The sequence below is a fragment of the Anoplopoma fimbria genome, chromosome 10 (assembly GCF_027596085.1).
Source record: "Anoplopoma fimbria isolate UVic2021 breed Golden Eagle Sablefish chromosome 10, Afim_UVic_2022, whole genome shotgun sequence".
Lineage (NCBI taxonomy): Eukaryota > Metazoa > Chordata > Actinopteri > Perciformes > Anoplopomatidae > Anoplopoma > Anoplopoma fimbria.
In genome coordinates this window covers 8,994,982-9,017,864 of record NC_072458.1, presented here as the reverse complement: position 1 = coordinate 9,017,864, position 22,883 = coordinate 8,994,982, and the positions used below count along the sequence as shown (strand labels likewise).

Sequence of the window (22,883 nt, the reverse complement as noted above, 5' to 3'; positions counted from 1 at the left end):
CTACGATCTAAGACCATCTGTGCTCTCCAAAAAAGTCTTTGTGTAAACGCTTGTGTGTCTGTGCGTGAGCAAAATGTGCCGTATCTGCATGTGACTGTCCGTCTGTGCCTGCGGAATATAGTATTTATACCATTTGAGTTACCACTCTTTGAGGGTTAGGGTTTTTTAAGGTGTTCAGCTGTGAGACTGAATTGTATAAAAGGCAGAAAGACTTTCCTTCGGGCCTGATCAGCACCTCTGGAGCACCTGTGCAGGGGGGTTGAGGCAGGTGCAAAAAGCACACTGCGGAGAACAATAACCTCAAATCATCACCTCCTGTAGGCCTTTATGCTAAATAATTAGCAGAATGTAGAGGGTGCTGCAATAAGAGGGCTACTCGTGCAGGAGCAGGTGCAGCAGACACCCACCATCCAGATTTACTATTTGCTCCGTGCTGCAAATATTACCCAGAGAGGTTTCATAAGGTGCAAGAAGTACATTGTGTCATTGCATGAGTAATAGTTACACTAGTGCCTTTGTAACACATAGCAGCCTTTAGATATGATATTTCTAGCAATTAGTTTGGATGGTGACAACCTTTACACCAATTCCAGCTGACGAAACGGTGATAATAAGTTTGTAGGATGAGCTCCAGTAAAGTATTGTTGTTTAAGCCACCAACTGTATGAAAAAAAAAATCAAACTGAACATCTCTATGACATAACAGAATATGGATTGTGTTTTTGTGTTTTTTGGATTTGGACTAGGACTAGCCAAGTCATCACTGATTTCCAGTTAGTAGTAGGTAGAACAAACATTTTGTTTACTCCAATCATCAGTTAAAGTATTTGCACATATATTGAGAATTCCATCTATTCTGGTAACGCTCGAGACAACCTTCGATTTCATTGAATGTGTTTTATCATTTCGTCGAGTCTTTGATGCTCATGCAAGAGACAGGTGTCACAGAGAGGATGGAGAGGAGAAAAAGATGGAATAGAAACATGACTTCTTTATACTTTTATATCAAAGATAAAAAAAAAAGGAGAAACAGGATGTAAGAAGGAGCAAAACAGAAAGAGGATGACAGATAAAGATGCAAAATCTAAGATAGACAGCACATACAAACACCCAATTGAGTTAGTGAGATGAAAAAAAAGTAAAAGAGTATGTTTTGTGAATTTTAAAGTTTGCATTCAAACTAAACATACATACAGTATTCGTGTGCATGCCTCGTCGCTGAGAATCAGTATTTATTATCTTGCTTTTCTAAAGGCAGCGTGTGGCAGCTGCCCTTGAAGCTCGTCCCCCGTCTTAACCCGGCTAACGTGTCCCACGGCTCGCACAGCTCTGTGGCTCAAACAGAGGTCAGGCCCCCCTGTCCACCAGGCTTCTTTATGATAGAAATATTAAACAGATGTTTTTGTGAAATGTTGTTGCAGTTGCTATGCGACTATTGGAAATCCGTATGGCTGCAGCTAACCTTAAGCCTCAAATATACGTTTTTAAATGTTTTTGGGATTTTATTTTATTAAGGTGGCCCATTAGTTTGGTGCCATGGCAACTAGCTAGTCTTCCTGGGGCATGTTTCGCACTGTTAGAGCTGAACTGAGGGCAAAGACATACAACAATAACACCAGAGAATGATTTTCTAAACTCTTAATGAAATTACTGCATATATTTTCATGGAGTTTACTTCCAACTATTAAAATTTCAATACTGAAGCCCTCTGTGGGAAGGTCAAAATGCATTAAAAGCAGCACAGCATACCAAGCATTTAAAAATGAGAAGCATTTCTCTGGTGGATAAAATAAGAATGTACAAAGAAAAGGGGGAAAAAAAGGAAGAAATTCAGAAAGAGACAAAAGACACAGAGGCAGAGAGATGAATAAGATGACAGAGAGACACAGTGGGAGGACCAAACAGAGGAGGGCAAAACTGTCCTGATGGACACCTGGCAGGGAGCAGAGCAGCTGTTCAGTCCACCAGCTCTGACTTGATATCAGTGAATTCTTCTCATGACCTCTGAGCCTCTGAGCTGACAGGTTGGTGGTAATGGCCTTTATCTTTGTCCCCGCACGGAACTGAATGGAGACTATGACACGTCCCAGCAAAGTGAGTCCAAAGTCGATCCCGCTCTAAAGCACGAAACTTCTGGAAAAGTATTCCATAATATTGTTAAGCATAACTGTGTCTAAATTAAACTCTTTAGTTCTACAGTATTCAGACAGGCTCATGACCATTTCAGAGCAACACATTTTTAGTTTAACATGTGACCGTGTTAACGACTCTCAGCCTAGCGCGCTCCTGGTTTTTGGAATTCTGTTTGAATGTTTGATGCTGATAAAGACGCAGTGAATAGGATTTAGTGGCATCTAGTGGTTAGGATGCAGATTGCAACCAACTTAATACCCTTCAGCTCACTCCTTCCTTTCACAATGGTGGCTTTAAGGGAAAGTAACAACGCCAAAAGGCTCCAGCTAGAGCCAGTGTTTGGTTTGTTGGTTCTAGGCTAGTGTAGAACATGGCGGTGCAGCTTGGCGGACCCTGTGAAGAGGAATGCTCCCTGTGTGCTTGTAAACAGCCCATTTTAAAGGGAACAAAAAATGCAATGAACACCAGGGGCGTCTATGGCTGCATGGCTATTAAACAAGTTGATTACCAATGGGCTAGACAAAAAAAAAAGCTTTTGTTTGTAGTGCCCATTTTGAAAGTCAGAGCTCTGAGTCTTTGAACTGGTATTTGAAGATTTGTACATGACCACAGATAACATAGTTGTAAGCATGAAGTGACTCGTATGGTCATCATTTCTCCATGGTGCAACGTGAACACTCTTGGTTTCTCCACCAAATACTTGTATATATCTTGCCACTAAATATTGGGCCGCCTGCTTATGTATTCTACCCACTCACTAACACCAAACAGATCTGGAAGGTCAATTTGTTTAGGATGCATTTGTGATCTTTACTGATTAAGGCCCCTGCATGGTTTGAGTAGCGATTGCACATCCCTGTACGTGGTACTCGTTACGTACGTCAGCATTGCTTAAAAACTATAAACGGGTCTAAAATAGCATAACAGTATACATATCAAAAACGTTGTGTTGGCAAGCATGAGCAGCAATAAATCAAAAAGCCTCAACAAATTGGATAATTCCTTTCCTGGATTTAACGCTCTATCTTTTTCTTGGCAGAATTTCATCCTGTTTTTTTTAGGTGCTGGGGTTCCCCCGTGTTTTGTCGGTGGGTTTGTGGTAAACTGCCAAATGCTTACATTCAGACCTTTAGCGTCTCTGAATGTGGGAAGCATCTTAGAACAGAAAGGTTATCCGACCTGAAGTGGTTTATTTATTTTCCTATTTCCTCCAGTTCAACAAATGCTACATTTGTGGAGTTAAAAAAAAACACCACATAGGTCACACTGCATAACATCTAATCTATTTGTACAGCATATTTACAATCTGGTATACTAAGACTAAAACAACATGATCATGAAGCTTGAAGTGCATTTATTTCAAACAGATTTGAGTGGCTGCAGTGCTTTGGCCAGTGTATCATCGCACCCGTCTGTTGAAGTTGGCTGTGGTCTCCCTCTGTGGTCATTAGTTGTCATCAACTATTCTGATTTCAATTTTTCCATATTTCAGTGCTGATGTGGTTTCTTTTCATGACCATTCATTTCACCTGGCAAGTGTGAAATGGATGACAAGTTGATTAGAACCATTCAAACTTTCCCACCTCCTTACATAATAGGAATAGATTATAGCTGCAAGCAGCATCACGGCCACTGGGCCCCAGACAGGCAATTTATAAAGGAAATGGAGGTGATTTAAAAGTTGTATTATGTGTTCAGAATTCATTGTTGGAGAGTTAAATTTAAAACAGTTTATCTTCGCATTAAGGGATTTTCAATGAAAGAATTCAGATAGCCTCCATCGGGATAAGTGTTCCCTCAATTTAGTCTATGTCACTTTAAAAGAAACTGGATTAATCTGCTAAATGTGGGCTATTTGTATTACTTTGAATGTATTCTGTTTATGTCCTGCTGTGGTACTTTCTCATTAATAACCAATGACTTGTTGTTTTTTCATTATCAATTGAAGATATAAAACTCTTAATTTCGCCAGAATTATATATTCCAAGATGAATTGAAATAATTTACCACACTTCCTCACATAATACAGAATGTATTGGATCTAATAAGAAAGCTAACACACAAGCTAAAAAGAAAGATTTCTAAAAATCTAAAAAATAACAGTACAACAATTTTGGTGAATCTTTAGTTATAGTAAAGAGAAAGAAAAAGAAACCAAGCCAACACATTTGTAACTGGCAACTCCAGTCTTCACAGTAGTGAGTCATCAACAAAAGTGTGAACATAGGTCAAAACAACATGCCGATGCTGAAACTCTGTTATAAAGCCAGCAGTGCCACAAACAAAAAAGAACTCTGATTTGTTCTCAAAGGGTCAAACTTATTTTCCAATACAAACACTGTGATGAATCTACTGGAACTCACTACTGGTCTGCAAGCATGAAAAACAACCACCGTTGAAGATAAACAACTTTAGACTGGTTTAGATTAGATATGGATATGGATGGAAGTGTTGACAAAATTGGAGCACAAAAACCAAAGTGACATGACAAAGTTTCATTGGGAGGTTGTGTGTTGGACTTTATCTTGGTCCAGAGCCAAGACTTCCTGGAGTTTACACTGGTTGCCTGGTAACCTTTCACTGACGACAAGACTATGGTTGCAGAATTTAGGGAAATATGTACGGTGGAAACTTCCCATGGGAATTTATGGGAATCAACTGAAAATAACGGGAATAAAATGGAAATATAGGGACTATTTGTTCAGGCGGAATTTACCATATCATATGCAGAAACAAACCTTTTACCACATCATAAACAGACATAATCCCTTAATTTGTCAAATAAATCCAGTAATTTGTCAAATTCATACAATGTGAATTGTTGTTTTTTTAATTATTCTTGTTTCTTTGTTATTTTATTTATTTGTATTGGTGTTTTTGCTTGCTATACGTGAAATATGTTTATTGACGAGTTATGGTATTTTATTTTGGAAGCTCAGGCATAAGGATATTGAATTTGTTTTAGTTAGACAGTTGAGGGAGGAGAGATGTTCACCACAGAGAGAGGATGCCCTCAGACTGGGCCTGGGAGAGGGAACTACAGACCGGTAGTGTGTGTGTGTTACCCGGGGTGTGCATTGAGAAAAGACAAGACAAACTGTAAGTGACGGCGGGAAGCATTAGCCTGTTGTTCTGCGTGTAGCTAGTTACAATCTCTCTTTTTCACACACACAAACACACACACACACAAGCCTTCTTCGGAGCCAGCCTTGAAGTATAGCCCCGGTTTGTTTGGAAGTGTCCAACTTGTCAAACCCTCATGCCATGCATCGCTGTCTGACACGCACAAATGAACACATCTCATCTGTGCTGGTGCTGCTTCTGCTTTCAAGCTACTGCTTCAAATGAAAGGGGAAAGTTAGTAGTGGGGAATGGGGAGGAGTGAAGGATGGAGAGTTACAGTCAGAGAGTCCATAGATCTCAGGTTTTGTACCCTCTCTTCAAGCAGTCTTTTTGTATTTGGGGACTCTGCTGTCGCTTCATTTGGAACTTAAAAACTGTCCTTTTCTGTTCGGCTGGAGTCTAATAAAATGTAAAACACATCTAGGGGTAGTTGAGCACAGAAGACTGTTGCACAGACTCACATGTTACAGTGAAAAATGGATTGGTTGCCATAGTTTTTGGTAGTAGTTTCAGGAGGTGAAACTGAGGGGAAAAGAAGAAAAATGTCCAGAAAACTTGAGTGTTCTTAAAGGACTGTGTGTGTGTTTTGTGTGAATATAAGCCCTAAAGTCATACTAAATAAGCAAAATAGCAAAAAAATGCTGCTCAAGACAATAATTGTTGGAGCATAAACTGTTAACAGAGTCGGCTTCAACGCGAAAGTGGAAGAGAAGGTTCTTTCCAGCTTCTAAATAGGCAAACTGTCTACATGTCATGTATACAGTAATGGGGGGATAAATAATTCAAAAAACTAGCCTCAGGCCAAATCAGCTTCTTCGCTTGCCCTTGCTCTGAAATCGATGTTTGGGGAGGAAAAAAGGCGTTGCATTTAAGTCAGCTGGAGCAGAGAAGTGGAGAGATTAACATAATGAAGAGATGTGAGGGAGCAGATGAGAAAGAGAGAGAGGATGGGAACATGGAGGGAGAGTGTAACAGAGGAGAACACTCAGCGAGAGGAGGATGGGGGGGGGGGGGGGAGAGAGAGTGAGGAAGGAGTCACACATAGAAAGAGTGGGTATGGAGAGTTCCAGGAACAGCAGATGCTTCCACTCAGCGTGAAGCTGTTGCTGTAGGAGTAGTTTAGTTTGGGCATTCCTGTGGCTGTCTCGCTACTTTTCAGAGGTCACGCACCACTATCTCTTTACAACGTGGGTGACGCACAACTCGACGACATGGTTGACCAGAGTAGGGTGTGTTAGGGGGTGGGAGGGAGCAGAAGGTGGGGAGACATTTAAAGCAAAAGTGAAATATAGGATTCATAGCGGAAAAAACAAAACACGTTGTTTGGATTATAATCCGAGCAATACTGGATTTTGGGACCGACACAAATACTATTGATCTAAAAATATGATAATCCTGATATATCTTTTTAACATAAACACACACAGAAACATATTCAATAAGGATCTCTAAACTTTGGTTATTAAAGAGCTACCTCAGCCAATGCTGAAAAGACAGCATTTGATTGTCCTCTGGCTGAACGTGTCTGTGGTGTGCTCTGACTTCACCCAACAGTGATGTCACAGTGTACCGACACACCCTAGGAGTACACTTCTACCTCCCTGCAGCAAGGTTAGAGGCTGAACCAGTGGAGGTCAGCAAAATATGATTTTTAGGTGGCTTTTGGGTTGATCTTTGAGGAACTATGACCAAAATATGAACTCAATAGGACATTATACAGTAAAAGAAAAATAAGCTTGTCCAAAACATAACACTTGGCAACTATTGGTAACCATAAAACAATACTGGGTGGTTAGTTTGAGGAACACATCCTTTTTCTATCTTGATATTTTATCTTGGCATTTTTTGGTAATGCTACTTCTTTTTATTAATTGGCCTACATATATATGGAAACCCCCAACAATCTGATATGCTACAATGGGCAGATAATACTTCCACTGTAGTTGTCTACTGCAGTTGCACTGGTGGAAGGAGTGATGGAAAAATTCAGGCTTTGATAATGGACCGGAGAGTTTTTGCTCATAATTCTGCTTCCCCCTGTCAGTTTTTTTGAAACAGAGCCATGGGACATGCCGGCTCTGATGGCTAGGCAGCTAATGTCAACACTGGACCTCAGAGAGTCATTAGGGATAATGTGGCACTGCTGAGTGCCCAAGCCTCTGCTCCATAAAAACAGGTGGTCCCAGGGTCACCCCTCCTTTCTCTTCCCCCTCACCTCCTCTACTTAGCATACCTTATGGCTCCCTCCTCTCCTCTCCCCTCCTCCTCCTCTGGCTCCCCCTCCACCGTTCCCCCAGCACACACGGGAAAGGTTATTTGGACAATTGGCGGTGATTAGCTCTTGATTTGGCTCACTCTGTTCGTTTGATCAGACCGTGGCAATGAAAGCGAGAACGCCAGTGTGACTGAGGGAGGCGCAGCTGTGGTTCGGCCATGACTGATATTGGGTGAGGAGAACCAGAAGGAGAAGGAGGGGAAGAGAGGAAGCAGATGAGAAGGAGGTAGGGCTGGAGAGGAAGAAAAGGAGGAGGAGGAGGAAGGACTAGGGGGTTTAGGGACCTCAAAGGTCCTTTGCTTTCTTGGCAGTCTGAGTTATGGATTCGGGTTGCTGGCAGAGAAAAAGTGAACTGCTTTTTCCCTGTTATTTCAGGTGTGGGCCCTCGTAAAGAAAAAATAAAAAGAAATCCCTCTTGTTCTTCCTCTCAACCTTTCGTCCAACAACCTGCTTCCATCCTCTCTATGCTTCTCCTGGGTGGTGGATTGCAAAAAAGAAAAATGTGGGTGCTGCTTGATTGCTGGCCGGGGAATCGGTTTATAAAGTCTGCTTTGACCTAAAGTGTTTGGGGGCTGTGTTGGCTGTGCTTGCTGCACTGATCTTCGGGTTGGATGGGGGTTGGTGGTTGGGCTCAGGGTTGGCCCGGTGCCTCAACCGGGCTGGTCCAGCCAAGGAATTTTTCTCACAGTAACGGCTGCTCTATCCATCCATCCATCCACGCATACAGCCAGCCAGGCAAGTGGGAAGGCCTCTCGCTCTGTGGGTGTTTAGCCAACAAACCCCCACTCCACTCCTTTGGCCTCTCCTCCACAGCCATATATCAGGCTGACGGCTGCCGAAAAAGCCAACATCAAGCCAGCTGAATAAAACAGAGATTAAGCACAAACCCAAATCCATTTAATTACCCGTTCAACAGCTCTCGGCGTGCAACTCCAACCGCTGTGAGAACTTTGGTGTTGTTCGGTCTTTACTTTTTTTTTCTCCCAGTGACCACAGGGTGGTTGAAGGAGGAGGCTGGTCTCAAATAAATCTTGGCCTTGGTAACTCAGATGATCGCATATTCAGTTGTTGTAAACGACATGTTTGTGAGTCTGCAATTAAAGCCTTGGTTACCAGGGTGTGTAGGGGATGGAAAGCCAGCTGGACCAATCTGTATTAACAATGACATGACGTCACATCTGCAGACATCCTGTCAGCACAACCCAATACTTTTGTTGTGTCTTCAATGGTAGATATTTTAAGTCAGTAATAAGTAGATTACTCATCGAAGAAATAATATCCAATTAACCCTGACCAAAATGAGTAAATGGTTCACAAAAAGAGATTCACACTTATGCGTTTCTGTAATTCAAGTAAGAGCTCTGAACTTTAGGAGGTTGGGAGGCCTTGATGAGGGTGACTGAACATGTGACAGGATCTGCCAATGAAATATTAAAGTTCACAAGGATGGGGTTATAACCACAGTGGATGGCATTTTTTTTTTTTTGGCACCTCTCAGGCAGTGTGCAACAGCCTCCAATAAGCAGCTACGATATGGCCCGTTGTCAAGAATTCTTCAGCTTGGCTGCTGAATGTTTGCTTTTGAGATAGTGCTAAACCGGGGCAGAAAGAGCTGCTTTTCAATGAGTTTACACAACAACAAAAAAAACAGGCCCAACGGTCCCATAGGGTTGGGGGGGGAAGCTGATATTACCGACAGCCAAGAGGGGGAAGCGCTGGGTGCTGGAGGAGGACTGGGCATCTGGGGCAAAACCTGAGGGGGACCCAGGGTGCTGCAGACTGCAGAACAGTCGCATTGACCTTTTCTGGATTGCTGCCACCCGCCTGCCACTGAAACACAGTCGGGCTAATTAAAGTTTCAGTGGCATTGGATTTTCACTGGCACAGCACCTCGGGCAACCTTGGGGGCTCTTAGGCAGGCGATACACACAGAGGGGAAGGATGGGAGATAGAGAGAGAGAGAGAGAGAGAGAGAGAGAGAGAGAGAGAGAGAGAGAGAGAGAGGAGCCGTGTAAACAGTTGAACAAGAGGACAGCCGCTAAAGGGCAGCAAGGCAGATCCAAGCGAAAAAACAGACAACGTCAGTGGCTTTCCATAACACACGGGAGAATCGCTACATATCAGAATACAAATCTACAGTCGCAAACATGCACACTACCCGGGTATTTTACATAAGCCCCGACATGGTTTGCCCTTCCAAATAGTTACGCTCAAAATATACAAGATCATATGGAATTAGAAATGAAATTGAAACTGTCCAACTCGGAACAACTGGGTGAATGCGAGAGCTAAGCGAAAGATACGCGATGTCAAAACGCTGAGTGCTTTTCCAAATCTTATCGGGGCCGCCTCTCAGGCTAATGGAATTTTGATGGGTCAGTATCAAGAATAAATGCATGACTTATGACACAGCTACCGGGAGCATTACCAAATACGCCGGACAGCATGTTCCCGTCTCCAAAGGATCATTGAATAATTGGCCGCGTTTGACCGGGACATTTCTGGAAATATGGCCAAGAAAAGGTTATGCAACCAGACAGACTCGCTCATGGCCTGCATTTCACAATCTACTGGCCTTGTCTCCGTTAATGATCTTGACCCCCCTTTCACCATTCGAGAAGCCAAAGGGCCTAATGGAGCCGAACAAAGCTGCTTGTGTGCGTCTGTGTGTGTCCGCGCGTGTGTGTGTGTGTGTGTGTGTGTGTGTGTGAGAGACAAAGACACAGGGAGAAAGTAAGCCCCTGTGACTGTGTGTCACAGCCTGATGAGGTCTTGGTCTGTGATTCCTGGGGGAGGTGGTCCAATCTAAGCTTTATTAGGCCTTATTGAGCTGTGTGCAGGCAGGTGTGTGTGTGTGTTGTCTCTATCAAGAACATTTGGCAGAGCTTCATGAGTACCTTTGTGTGTGTGCGTGTGTGTGTGCGTGTGTGTCCCTAAAACACACTCAGTCGGTTTCAGTTTAATGGGGTGTGCAAGGTATTGTACATGGGTCTCTTTTCATGCCTGTAATTTTCTTCTCAGAGGTGAACTCTTTGGTTTGATCAGTTTGGTATTTAAGAGCTCTAATATGAAGTTTATGTCCACGTAGCAATGCTCGTCTACCCCTATGAAAACTGCAGGTTTTAAGTAGGCAGCAGCCTGTTGTTTACCTTAAATATTTTGTTACTTTGTAACAAATATCCACAGCTGCACAGTCGTGTCTACGAGGTCTCTTGAATGCATAGTTGCACTCTTTTATCATTAAACAACAGAATGAGCCAGTTTTGGGCTGGCGAGCTGACTACCACTGCTGGCCAGTTGCACCGCGCTTCGATTGACATTCAACTTCATGTGCCACTGTGAAACGCTCCCAACGCAAATTGGTTTCCCATCGTGTCCAAGTACAACATCCTTGACCAAAAATGTCTCCAGTGTTATTATTCAGGTAGCTACTGAAAATGATTTGGACTGCGGGGACAAGCATGTTAACGTTTTCAGCCTATGTGAAACACCTCTATCATTTCAAATTGTGATCCTGTTTCTATTAAATGCTTTTAAAGAGGGCAATTTGTATATATATTTCTATGTATATACACATACACACACATATTGAATTTAACCATAATGATTATAGACAATATTTACTTTTCAACTGAAGAAAAATTATGGAATAATTTGGTCCTTTAGATTAACACGGACTATATGGAAAGATTAATTTGGAAACACAAAGTTTCCACATTAAAAAAAACTCAGTGGATGACAGTTATGTAGGCTGTATTATAAGGTATATAGTTAAAGGCATACTGTACGCCATGTATACAGCCATGAGAAGCACATCAAGGCCAATTACACCCCCACACTGGCATGGATAAGTGCGACAGGAGGGACCTCTGTATTTAACTGTACTCACGGTTGGCAGAGTTTGATGAGGTCCTGGTCGGTGGTCCCAGGTGGCAGGCCTCGGATATACAGGTTGGTCTTACTCAGCTGCTCCGCCCCTCCCTGGCTGCAGCTGTTGGTGCTTGGGCTGGGAGGAGCCATGGGATGAGGGGGTGGAGCATAGGACTGCTGCGGGGAAAAAAGAGAGGAAAGATTTAACATCAACAGCTAAAAAAAATTGATTTCATTTTTAAGACAAGCGAGGTGAGGTGCGACAAAGAATTGAAATATCGTAAGAAAGCTGAAGAAAGTGTGAGAAAGAATGGGAAAAATAGCAGGCACCATCAGTTCAATGTCATGGCAGTAACTGGTAGAGAGATTAGGGGGGGGGGCGGTAGTGAGGCTGAGAGGAGGCTCGATCAGGGTCACCACGAGATGAAAACATTCAACCCACCAGCAGAAACTAATGAGCAAAATTTAAAGAAAACAAACATCTAACCTCAGCCTTGATTGTGAAGAATACATTGCATGAAAAACATTCCCATGTGGGAAAAAAAAAAAAGAAGTCTCAATGACAAAGAAGTCGAAAAGAAGCTCTCCAGATGAGAGGACACATCGCTTTCTCCACTTTTTGTCGTCGACCTTTGCGCGGAATGTTGCAATGAATTGCATCTGAAGTTCTTTGTCAGTGAGCTGGTGTTTTTTTTTTTCTTACAACATGAGACTGGAGTCAAGAGTGCAAGCATTTCTACATTTTTTATTTTAAGTAAACATTTCACCAAGGCGACTCTCCAAACGTTACAGTTCGTAGGGCTTCCAGCAGCTTACTATGATTTCTAAATGAAGGAAACTTCCTGCTTACTAGTCAAACCCTCCAAAACCAGCTGTAAAACTATTTGCACCTCCGAGGGTGTGCTATCTATTGTCTGTCTTCCAGAATAATCTCCATCTTCCAGAATGTATTCAAAACTGTTTCAGCTATGTGATCCTCCCTTTCTCTCCCCCCTCCCTCACTCTCTCTCTCTCTCTCTCTCTCTCCCTCTCCCTCTCCTCCTCCCCTGCTCTCCTCATGCGCCTGTTGTGCTGTTAGTGTAGATTTATGGTGTAGGAGTCAGGGCCCCCTGCTCACAGCCCATTTATATCTCTATTGCAGGGACACTGCACATAGTGACAGGAGGGGAGAAACAGGGCCCTGTGGGCATGAGTGGAAAGAGAGAGAGAGAGAGAGAGAGAGAGAGAGAGAGAGAGAGATACACTACAGGAGAGAAGAGAGTGAGCGAGAACGGAAGAGAGAAAGAGACGATGCACACTGCAATAAAGTAAGTGAGTGATGGATGAAACGGAGAAAAGAAAAAAATGGCGAGGGAGAGAAGGGGGACATGACTAAATACCACCACCGGCTCCAGTTAACCATCTTAACCCCTTATCCTCCCCAGAGAGAACCTAAGGACCCCATACCATGCTGCAGAAACACACACACACACACACACACACACACACACACACACACACACACACACACACACACACACTATAACACCCACACACACACTATTAGCCCCTCCAATCCGCCCCACACGTTAGCGGCGGCTGCCCAAGCATGGCTGATTTGATGCGCTATTTTAAGCGTGTGTGCGCCGTGCCAGCGTGTTGCCTCCTGCTCTTCAAACAAAGAGCCGGGGTCCCTGGAGCGTGAAGAGGGAGCCAAGTCCATCAATGGACGGCCAATTACCACGCTGAGCTAAGTGGAACTGATGGGCAGCCGCTCGCTGTGCTGGACGAACACACACTGTGTACACACACACACACACACACACACACCCACACATATGTCACGTGATGACACAGAAACACCTACGAAGTAGCCATGTACCGCGCACCTTTGGCAGTAGAGCTGCAACAATTAATCGATAAATCAACTAGTTGTCTACTGTTGAATTAATCACCAAATATTTTGATAATTCATGAATCAGTTTGAGTAATTTCTTGATGGAAAAAAGACAAGCTTCTTTTATTCCAGGTGCTTTAATGAGAATCATTTCTGGTTTCTTTCCTCCTCTGTGACAGTAAACTTAATATCTTTACGTTTTGGACAAAACAAGACATTTGGAGGATGTAATCTTGGGCTTTGGGAAACACTGATTGACATTTTCACCTTTTTCTGACATTTTATGGACCAAACAAGAAATCAGCTAATGGATAAAATAATTAACACTTATTAGGCAATTAGTTGCAGCCCTAATCGCCAGGGCTGCTTTTAATCCTCTGGGGCAACTTTAAATACATTTTCTAGTAATTCTCTGAATACTGACCATGAAAACGCCTTGTTGTGTGGACATGCTGCTTTTCTAGCTGTTAACAGTTTCCTACATATCTGAGACCATTTAACTCCTTCAAATGCATAGGCCTAGAAATGAAATATGCATGATGTGTTGCTGTATAAGACCTTTTATTGTTATTTACAATTACAATTTACAATATTTATTTTTATTGTTCCTGATTTTTTACCAGGGTTACGACTTCAACCATGAACACCAACCACCTTGGTTCAAATCCGTCCATCCTTCGTCTCTCTCCCTTGTTTCCTGTCTTCCCTCCACTCCTGCTCTCTAACGCAGAGGAGTTAAACATGACAGTTTAATGTGTTTGTCGTCAAGCCTTAACTCACTTAACTTTAATTCCGCAGCTGTAAAGTTCAACTCCAAAGCTGCCATTTTTGTGACTTGAGTCCTGACTCAAGTCTAAAAGTAAGTTTGATGTCCAAAACACAGGCTCACAAACTCCGCCCCCTCCTGCAGCAGATTGTGCCTCCCACTGCTTTGGTAACCTTGGTTGCACGGGCTACAATCCCAACTAGTCTCCAGTCACATAAGTTTTCCTGCAGAGGCAGTAGAATAGAAGAATCTTAATCTCTCCACTGCTCCATGGGAGTTATTTTCTCCCACTCAAAGTTGCTGGAATGTGCGCAGCTGCAGTTCCAGCCAGGACTTTGAGGCTTTCACCTTACGTCCCCCCCCTCCCCTCCCCTCGCCTTTCCGTTTTATTTTCCCCCTAGTCCACTGTAGCTAACATTAAAGTACTTTAAATAACTGTGCGACACCAAGAAATTCACCGGCCCAAACAGGAGGAGCTACACAGAGACGCAGTCAGCGCTGAAGGTTAATTGAAAGCCTCTTTCTATGTTTCTTTCTTTGTTTTAGCCCTTCACTCATACACACAGCCCTCTTTCTCCTCTTCTTCCTCCTCCTCCCTGGGCTCCAGCCTTGGCTTGCATCCTGGGCTTTGGAATTCATGTGTCCCGCCCTATTGATTTGCTTTCATTTTTTAAGGTCAGAAGCTGAAATCTTACACAATGAGGCATGGAGGGTCAAAACCGGCCCATTACTTACAGTGTTGGGCGAGAAGACAGAGAGGGAGGTTATCCAAGGGGAGAGGGAAAAAATGGCTGAAAGGGTCCCCCTGGGAACAAGAATGGAATGGGTGCAAAAGATCTCAGAGGAATGGAGACTGTGAGGGTGGATAGTGGGACGGGGTGAGTGGGTTTAACATACAACTTATGGATTTAATGCCGTTTTTTGTTTTTTTTTATCCGGCAAAAATGTATGAAGGGAGTTTCTCTTGCACTTTAGAGGAATGCAGAAGTTGGATAAGCAAAACGGAAAGGAACTGCCTAAAGAGCAGGCTCTTCAAATGCTTGTGTGTGTCTACATGTGTAATGTATGTACGCACATGCGTTGGGTGGGAACTTTGAGAAGCGTGGGAGTGAAATGAGCAAACACACATCTGCACGCACGCATTCCCACCAAAACTGTTTCCCAGTTTTTTGTTTGTTTGTTTCTAATCAAATTCTCTCCTGGATTCCTCCAGTTCACCCCCACTAGAGGTTAATAACCCAGCTTGTTTGTCTGTTTCTGGACGGTTCCGTGACTGCTGTTTACCCTCAGCCTGTCAGCCTGCATGATCCGGCTTTTCAAAATATATAATAAATACAGGCCTTATGTGTCAGAATGATGAGGATTGAATGCAGCACTTGACAAAAGGGGGTCTAGCTGCAAGAGAAGGGAGGGACGGAGTGATGAAGGAAAAGGAAAAGGCAAGAGAGAAAGAGTTAAAGAGAGGAATAGAAGAGAGTGTGGGAGAATAGCTGGTTATGACACTTCAAAAACCTCCAGGTGGTAAATGAGAAAAAAAAACCAACCTCCATTCTCCCTCCTCCCCGCCCAGCTGTGACATGCTGCTACAGAGGCTTACTGGGGATTTCAATTTGCCGCACTGTATTTTAGACGGGCAGAATGGTTTACACAGGCCCAATTTACAGAGCCAACCGAGCAAAGGGGTGGGGGGGGGTGTCACAGCCTCTGTGACACGCCAGCCATTGTTTACGAGTATATTAAGTGACGATGATAAATCTGATATACGTTACATTGGCTGATATTCAAACGCCAACATTGTTTTTTTATACAGATCATAGCAGCCCGCTCTGTCACTGCGAGTAATGTGTAAACCTGAACCTACTGGTTATCTACATGTTAGTGTTCTGTTTGTACAGCATCTGCACTCTGTATTAAGCCCTTATGCATTGTGCTTACACACATGGGCTATTGCAACCTTGTTTTCAGTTTACTGCATTTGTTGCTGATCCATTAAAACCATGTATCGCCACAATATCGACAGCCCTGGTTTTTTTTTTAGCTTTGTGACAATGCATTTTTCCCAATAAGCCAATGTTTTTTATTCATGTTTTATTTAACTTTAGAAGTGGGAGAGGTTTCTCAACCCACAAGGGATTACCTCAGTTAATCAAAAAAAAAACTACTTTAAAAAAACAGACAGATTACCATATTTGGATATTCAAGTATTTTACAGGAAAATACCAATATTTTAAGTTAAAATGAGGACTGTAAATAAAAAAATTTGGGGGGAAAAAAGCAATGATTCCAACGTTATTTCAATATGTCACATGGCATCTTCACAGATGGCAACTGGCGAAATGGTTTCACTTTTTTATTTTTAAGTTGACTATATCTTTGGATAAGGTGGCTCCTTACTTGTAAAAAAACACTTGTGAAAACATACCATCTGAGAACACAATGTTTCCCAAAGAGAGCAGAGTCCGGCCATAGCACTAATTAGACTGAGAGCAGGGCTGTGGCTTCTCTGCCTCCCTGCACTCTGCAGGGCAGCGCTGCGACTGGAGGAGAGGCGGCTGTGCACCACCGTGGTAATTGGCCCTGATTTATAGGAGGCCACAGCAGCCAGCCAGGAGCTAGCTCAACACTGGCAATAGGCCAGACAAGGCCACACTGTCGATATCAGTAAACCAACCCAACCCGGCTCGAACCCCCCCTCCACGGCCAGCACGCCACTACCGGGGATCAGCTGTCACCATGCAGGACGGGTGCGCATGCTTATTTCTATTCCTGTGTGTTCCCTTGTTTGCGTGTTCAAAGAGTCACTCGAGTCAGACCCACTAACACACACACACAGACACAGAAAAAATAAATAATAATCTGCCTCAAAAAATGACAAGCAGTCTTCTTAAATTGAAGAAAAAAGCCTCTCAGCTCATCCTCCATTAATTCATGCTGGCAAAGTCTCTGCAAAGACTCTTAAAGACAAGCACAGTCCCAGAGGCGTCCCTTCCAAACTGCCAGAACTAACAGCAAGCTCTGCGGTCCGCCGCGCTCGCATCAGCCTCTAAGCGCTAGAGGAACACAAATCCCCCCGTCCGTCCGTCCTGGAGAGCTGCTTTCCAAACCTTTAGCCCTTAAACATGTTTGTTGAGAGTAGATGGAAGGGACGCTGAGAGACAGAGGAAAGAGAGCCTGTCCTCCTTTGGCCTCCTGAACAACAGGATATCATGGAAGGAAATATAGGAAGAAAGAGCACATGAGAGAAAGACAGATCGAGGTACAGGAGTCATTTTGATTCTCTCTGGGCTCACACCAGCCTGCGGGCCTTGTTCCTCAGTAAAAACAACAAAGCCCTGGGATCTGGGACAGTGGTAAGCCAACACCGCCGCGGACAATGATGCAGGGGGCTAATTTTAAAACATGCTGATTGGTCCATCTCCAGCAGCACTCAGAGCAGTGGATGGAGCTCCCTTTCTTTTTGCTCACTGCCTTATTCTCCCACTTCCTTTTCTCATGCCTTTACACCCTCTCTGTCCCCCCTACGGGCTCTCTTTCCCTCTCGCTTTTGTCTTTGGGGCAGATAAGAGAGGGAGGTTGTCTTCCGGGCAGAGCCCGTGTGTCTGGATACAGAGCCCCAGAGTTAAAATAGAGGCCATATCTTTCCCAGGAGAGGAGATAGGATGCATACATTTTATCTGACACAGAGGACAAGAGCTATGGAGGTAAACAAGACGTGCTTTATGTAGCGTCACTGTTTTAAAACACAGAGTCATCTGTTTTAGCTGCAAGGGGGGTGACATGATGGGAAAAATAGTCCCGGGGCTGATAGCATCATTTTACGATGAGAAATCAATTGGAAATGGTGCATTTATGTTAGAAAGTGATATAACGTGATTTTTATCTATTGTAAATCTGGCATCCAAAGATAGCACAAGGGTGGAATTGAAATTACAATGCTTTTTAAGAGTTTCATTTATTAACACTTTTTTGTAAGAATTTAATTGGTACTCTCATCTGGAGAAGTACTGTTGGACTAACAGTGCAAGCCTATGACCTAGAAAATAGATTTTTTTCCCAGGCAGAGGTGGGGAGGTTGAAATCAGTCAAAGCTAACACAGCAATCCCTGGGCTTGTGTTAGCTTACATGAAAATACAAGTGTGAATATATTTTTATATTCCTTTTGATACATTTTGACTTTTGGGCAAAAAACTGAGACGATTACACGTTGCTCACTATGTGGTTGTTTGAGAGATTGGAAATTCTTAATAGTAATTGGAATATCAGTGCTATGAATGAAGCTTTGACCTATTCAGGAACAGCCCTAGTAAATACCCATGTACAGCATTCCTTACTACAATGACGTGTGTTAGTAACTAATACTTAAAAATATCCATGATGCCCTGAAACATAGCAGGGTGATGTTTGACCTTAGTACAGAGTCTAGAATGTTTCACTGAGTTAAATCATCAGCTAATATTAAATGAATATAACATAAATGTTGAGCTGATATATTCAAATATAAAATAATTAATGGGATATCTTTCCTTCTCTTTGATTACAAATTAATCAAAGCCCCATGCATTCAACACTTTAAGGTCTTTGATTTTAAATTACCAATGTACATTTGACAGGGCTTGTCACAATAATTAATCAAGCAGTAATTAACCGCTCTTCTTTTCAAACATATTTAGAATCCATTTGGAGCAAGTTACATGGAGCTAGAAACTCTCTTAGTGAGGCCCTCCATCACCTCAGGTTCTTGTTTAGTGCTTGCAAAGTGAGAAGAACCTGGGACAGCTTTCTATGTTTATACCACTGCTGGGCCAACCATAAACTGGGTTCTCTGCGGACATTAAAGGTCAACCGGTGTTTAGGTGACATAACCGGGACTGAAGTGTGTTTGTGGAGGGCGATTACGACGGTTTGGCTGCTAGTGAGGTGACCGCCGCGGAGGGAACGGTAAGAGAGAGCGAGCCGTGGGCAGAGCATAAGGGAAACTCGGTGGACATAAATATTTGGGTTGATTTGTCATGATATTGGCCAGCTGGGTCTGTTTGCTAGCTAGTCGGTGTGGGAGTGGAGACCGCAGGATGGATGGAGCACCAAAGTGGGAGGACAGAGGATGATAGAGAGTGAGAGTCTCAAAATTGAATAATCCGTACACAGATAGTGTTTCCAGATTGGTCCCGGGTCATTCATTTAGATAAACCCTACATTTTGAGCTAACAAATGTGGCAAGCTATTAGCTTTTAGCTAGCTATTAGTGCTTCTATTAGTCTTCTAAATGTCTGTAAGGAGTATAACATTCAAAAGATGTCGTCTTTAAATACCTTTTTTTCTAAACCAACAGTCAAAAACTCTGAGATATTTTTTTACTTCACATTAAAAAACATTAAAAAAACAAACAAATCTTCACCTTTAACATTATTTCCATCTACTAATCAATTTATCATTTTTAGCACAAAAGTAGTCTGAACTTGCTTTAGCAGCAAATTCCAAAAATAAATGTATCACTATTTTGTCGCATATGTAAATTATTATATTACTTCTCCAGTTATGTTTTTCACAGGAAGCACAAGCACAAACAGAGGGCTGTGGAAGATGTGGAGAGAGCACTTAGACAAATGTCTACCAATCCAGTCACGCACATGGGCTGGCATCCTGCCCCAAACTGCTCTCCCAGGCTGCATAACGGAGAGAGAGAGAGAGTGGCAGAGAGATCCTGAATAACAAACACACAACCGGGAGTCTCTCCCTCAAAAATAAGGCCAGTGTCAAAGATCCCGCATGCTACTAACATGTTCATTCTGGGTCCACTTGCTTATATCTGGCAGTCCAGGAAGACCAACTTGTTTGGCTGACTGCCGTTTCTGAATGACTGACTACCAGACAGCTGACCGGGTGATGAGTTATTGCTGAAGTCTGGATGCCAGGGGGAGAGAGAGAGAGAGACACACAGAGAGAGACAAGGGACAGATTGATAGAGAGGACGCTTGAGCCGTCCCAGAATGCCATTTGTTACGCCGTTCTCCAGACAAACAAATTTACGTCTCCTCTCCCAGAAGGTCAACTGTGCTCAAATTCATAAATAAGGCTGTAATTTGTGCAGGAGCAGCAAAGAGGCTCGAAGGTCCCCAACAGCCCTAGTGCATGAGTTACTACCCGACGCCGACTTCAGTGTGCCCACAGCCATATGTTCTAAGTTATATGTAATGTTTGCATAACTGAGCAATGTGGTCATTGCTTTTACAAATAGCAGGCTCACACAGAGTACTTTTACACATTAAAACGACTGCAACCAGGACTTAATCAGTAAATGCTAGTGTGCCTAAATGTCTTTACAAGCTATGCTTTGTGTACGGAGAGAAAAGGTTGAGTTTGATAGAGATACAGTGTTTCAATCCTTGACCTTCATCAAGCATCAAGTCTACAATATGTAACAACGTCTCTACGCTAAAGCCACTGGCAGCTACAACAAAGTAAAAGTGGAGCCAGATCGCAAAGAGCAATGTATAAAAGATTAGACGGGCAGTATGAAGTAATCTATTGTTATCAACGAGAGAGGTTCAAACAGAGGAATAAGGAAGGCAGATTAGACAATAGCCAGTCCAAGTCTCACATCCAAACTGGAAATCTCTTCATAAACATGAAGAAAAATAAATCATACAGAAATTTGTGAATGTTTTAAAAGTCTTCTAATGAAGACAAGGACAGCAGAATCAATTACTATTAAGGGAATATGAAGAAAATGTCAAATATTAGACAATTTGCCATTATAAATTTACTCAATGACTTTTTCCTATTTTCATTTCTATCCTATTGATATTGTCTTTAACCTCATTTTACGGTTGTTTATCTTTAATTATTGAGCTAATAATTGTCCTAGTTGTTTGGCTCTTCTTGTGATTAGTCGACGCAGACCTTGGCTTTGATATTAAGCAGTTGTTTCATATTGTAAATGCCAAAAAAGATCCATGACACAAATCTATAATAGAGTGGGTTCTGATAGATTGTTAGAACTCAACCTATTCTTTCGCATTATTTAATGAAACCATGTTCCTCTCTATCGCCATTATTCTGCACCTTGTTGTGTGAACGTACTGCCTGTTAATGTGTTCTATGCCTGCGGAGGAACTCAGCCCTCATACTATGTACGAAAACACGCAGATAATCGTAAGCAAACCGGCATTGACACGCAGAAAGCAGAAGCATCGCACCCGACGTGAACCCAACCGTGCAAAGATGAAAAGATTCAATCCACACAGATGCTGGTATGTATAGAAATATGCACAGGAGAGAACATACATCCTCTTCTCTTTGAATATTCATTTTCCCCTTCACATGCAAAGTAGCTGCACTGGCCCTGGAATGTCACTTTTGCCCCCCCCCCCCCCCCCCCCCCAAGGAAAAAGACTCACTGAAGCGTCTCTGACAATTGCCAGACTAAATACTGGCACTAAACACCAGCCGCTGTTGTGGCAGGAAAGCTTGAGACACAGGTGGAGTAAATCAGCTAGGGGCATGGAAAACGGTCGTATTGTAGGAGTTTATAGAGTTCATATTTTATGACGTACATCTGAAAAACACATCCAGGGGTTTTCACACAGAGATTCTAACCAACCGGGCCTCGATGGTCAGAAAAAGAAAAGCCAGAAAAATCAGGTCTACAAGTAGGAGCAGAAAGGTGGTGACACGGACTTCTAAACGCTTAAAATGGACACATTCTGGATTTGTAATACATAATTATTAAAGGAAATTATCAATTGCTAAAATGATTTGAATGGCGCACAAAGTAACTCAGGTATCCAGTTCTTTATGACAACTGCAAAAAACATTATTGTGTGAAAAACAAAATGCCTTTTGAAAGGGTACATTATCCAGCAATTCCGTAATTGCGAGGCGAGCTGTAAATGAGATTTTGATGGATGTGAACTTCTGGATGCGTTTGAGAAAAGGTCGTGCAGCAGCAGGCAATCAAACCGACAAGATTTTTTAATTATTTTTTTTTCAAATGAGGTGGAGAAAGAAAAAAAGAGCAAGATGAAAACATCTTCTTCGGATCTTCTGCATGTTTGAAAATGAATTTCCATCCAAATATTTGCACAACAAATGTTACAGTTTACGCTCTAAATATAAAAGCTACATCAACACCTGAGGGCGAATAGTACATCACAACTCATACTGTAAACTGTCCTACTTTACCACGTTTTTTTCCAACTTTTTGGCTACATATCTTGGCAAGGACCGTCTTACTGCATCATAGTTCTTGTCTCGGTGAAGCTGGAGTGTCTTAAAACTCCCACCTTTGTGGCTCGGCCTTCAGACGCTCCAACCTCAGATTTGGCACACGGCTCACTAAACGCTTTCCTGACTGCGGGGCACTTTTTTGGTTTAGTCACTTTGCTGTGGCCCTGGATGAGATCTAATTTGTCACATTATTTGCTGCAAGTTTATACTCTGAAGTGTGCTGATAGTGTACTTCAGGCAATGACTCATCATCTTTACTGAAACGAGTGCACTCAGTCAAAGTCTAACTAACATGTTTCCGTTCGGTTCAGCGTCATAGTGTTTTGACGAGGGATAAACGATTCCTCACAGTCTTAGCAGCTTTGTTTCGTACATTGAACCGTCTCCGCCGCTAAACTGCCGTCATGTGGCTCATCTTGACCCCCCCCCCCCCCCGCTCCTGTTTCCCTCTCCCTAACCCTCCATAACTGAATCTATCCCCCTGCTAGTGCTCCATCCATCCTCTCTTCACCCTGTCCAATCCTTTCAGTCAGCTCTCATCTATCCCTAAATCCATCCCAATCCTCATCTGGCTGCTAGTCCTCCATTTCTCCTTCCTGCTCACCCCCCACCC

The 22,883-nt window shown here is 42.9% G+C and overlaps 1 protein-coding gene across 5 annotated transcripts in view; it reads right to left on the bottom strand.

The window, feature by feature from the left end:
- Window positions 1-22,883, bottom strand: part of rbms3 (RNA binding motif, single stranded interacting protein) — a 272,652-nt gene that overhangs the window by 146,819 nt on the left and 102,950 nt on the right. For all 5 annotated transcript variants that reach the window (XM_054605449.1, XM_054605451.1, XM_054605450.1 and 2 more), the window contains one exon: window positions 11,421-11,578. In XM_054605449.1, coding sequence (XP_054461424.1) covers window positions 11,421-11,578 — 158 coding nt within the window. The remainder of the gene's footprint in view (window positions 1-11,420; window positions 11,579-22,883) is intronic.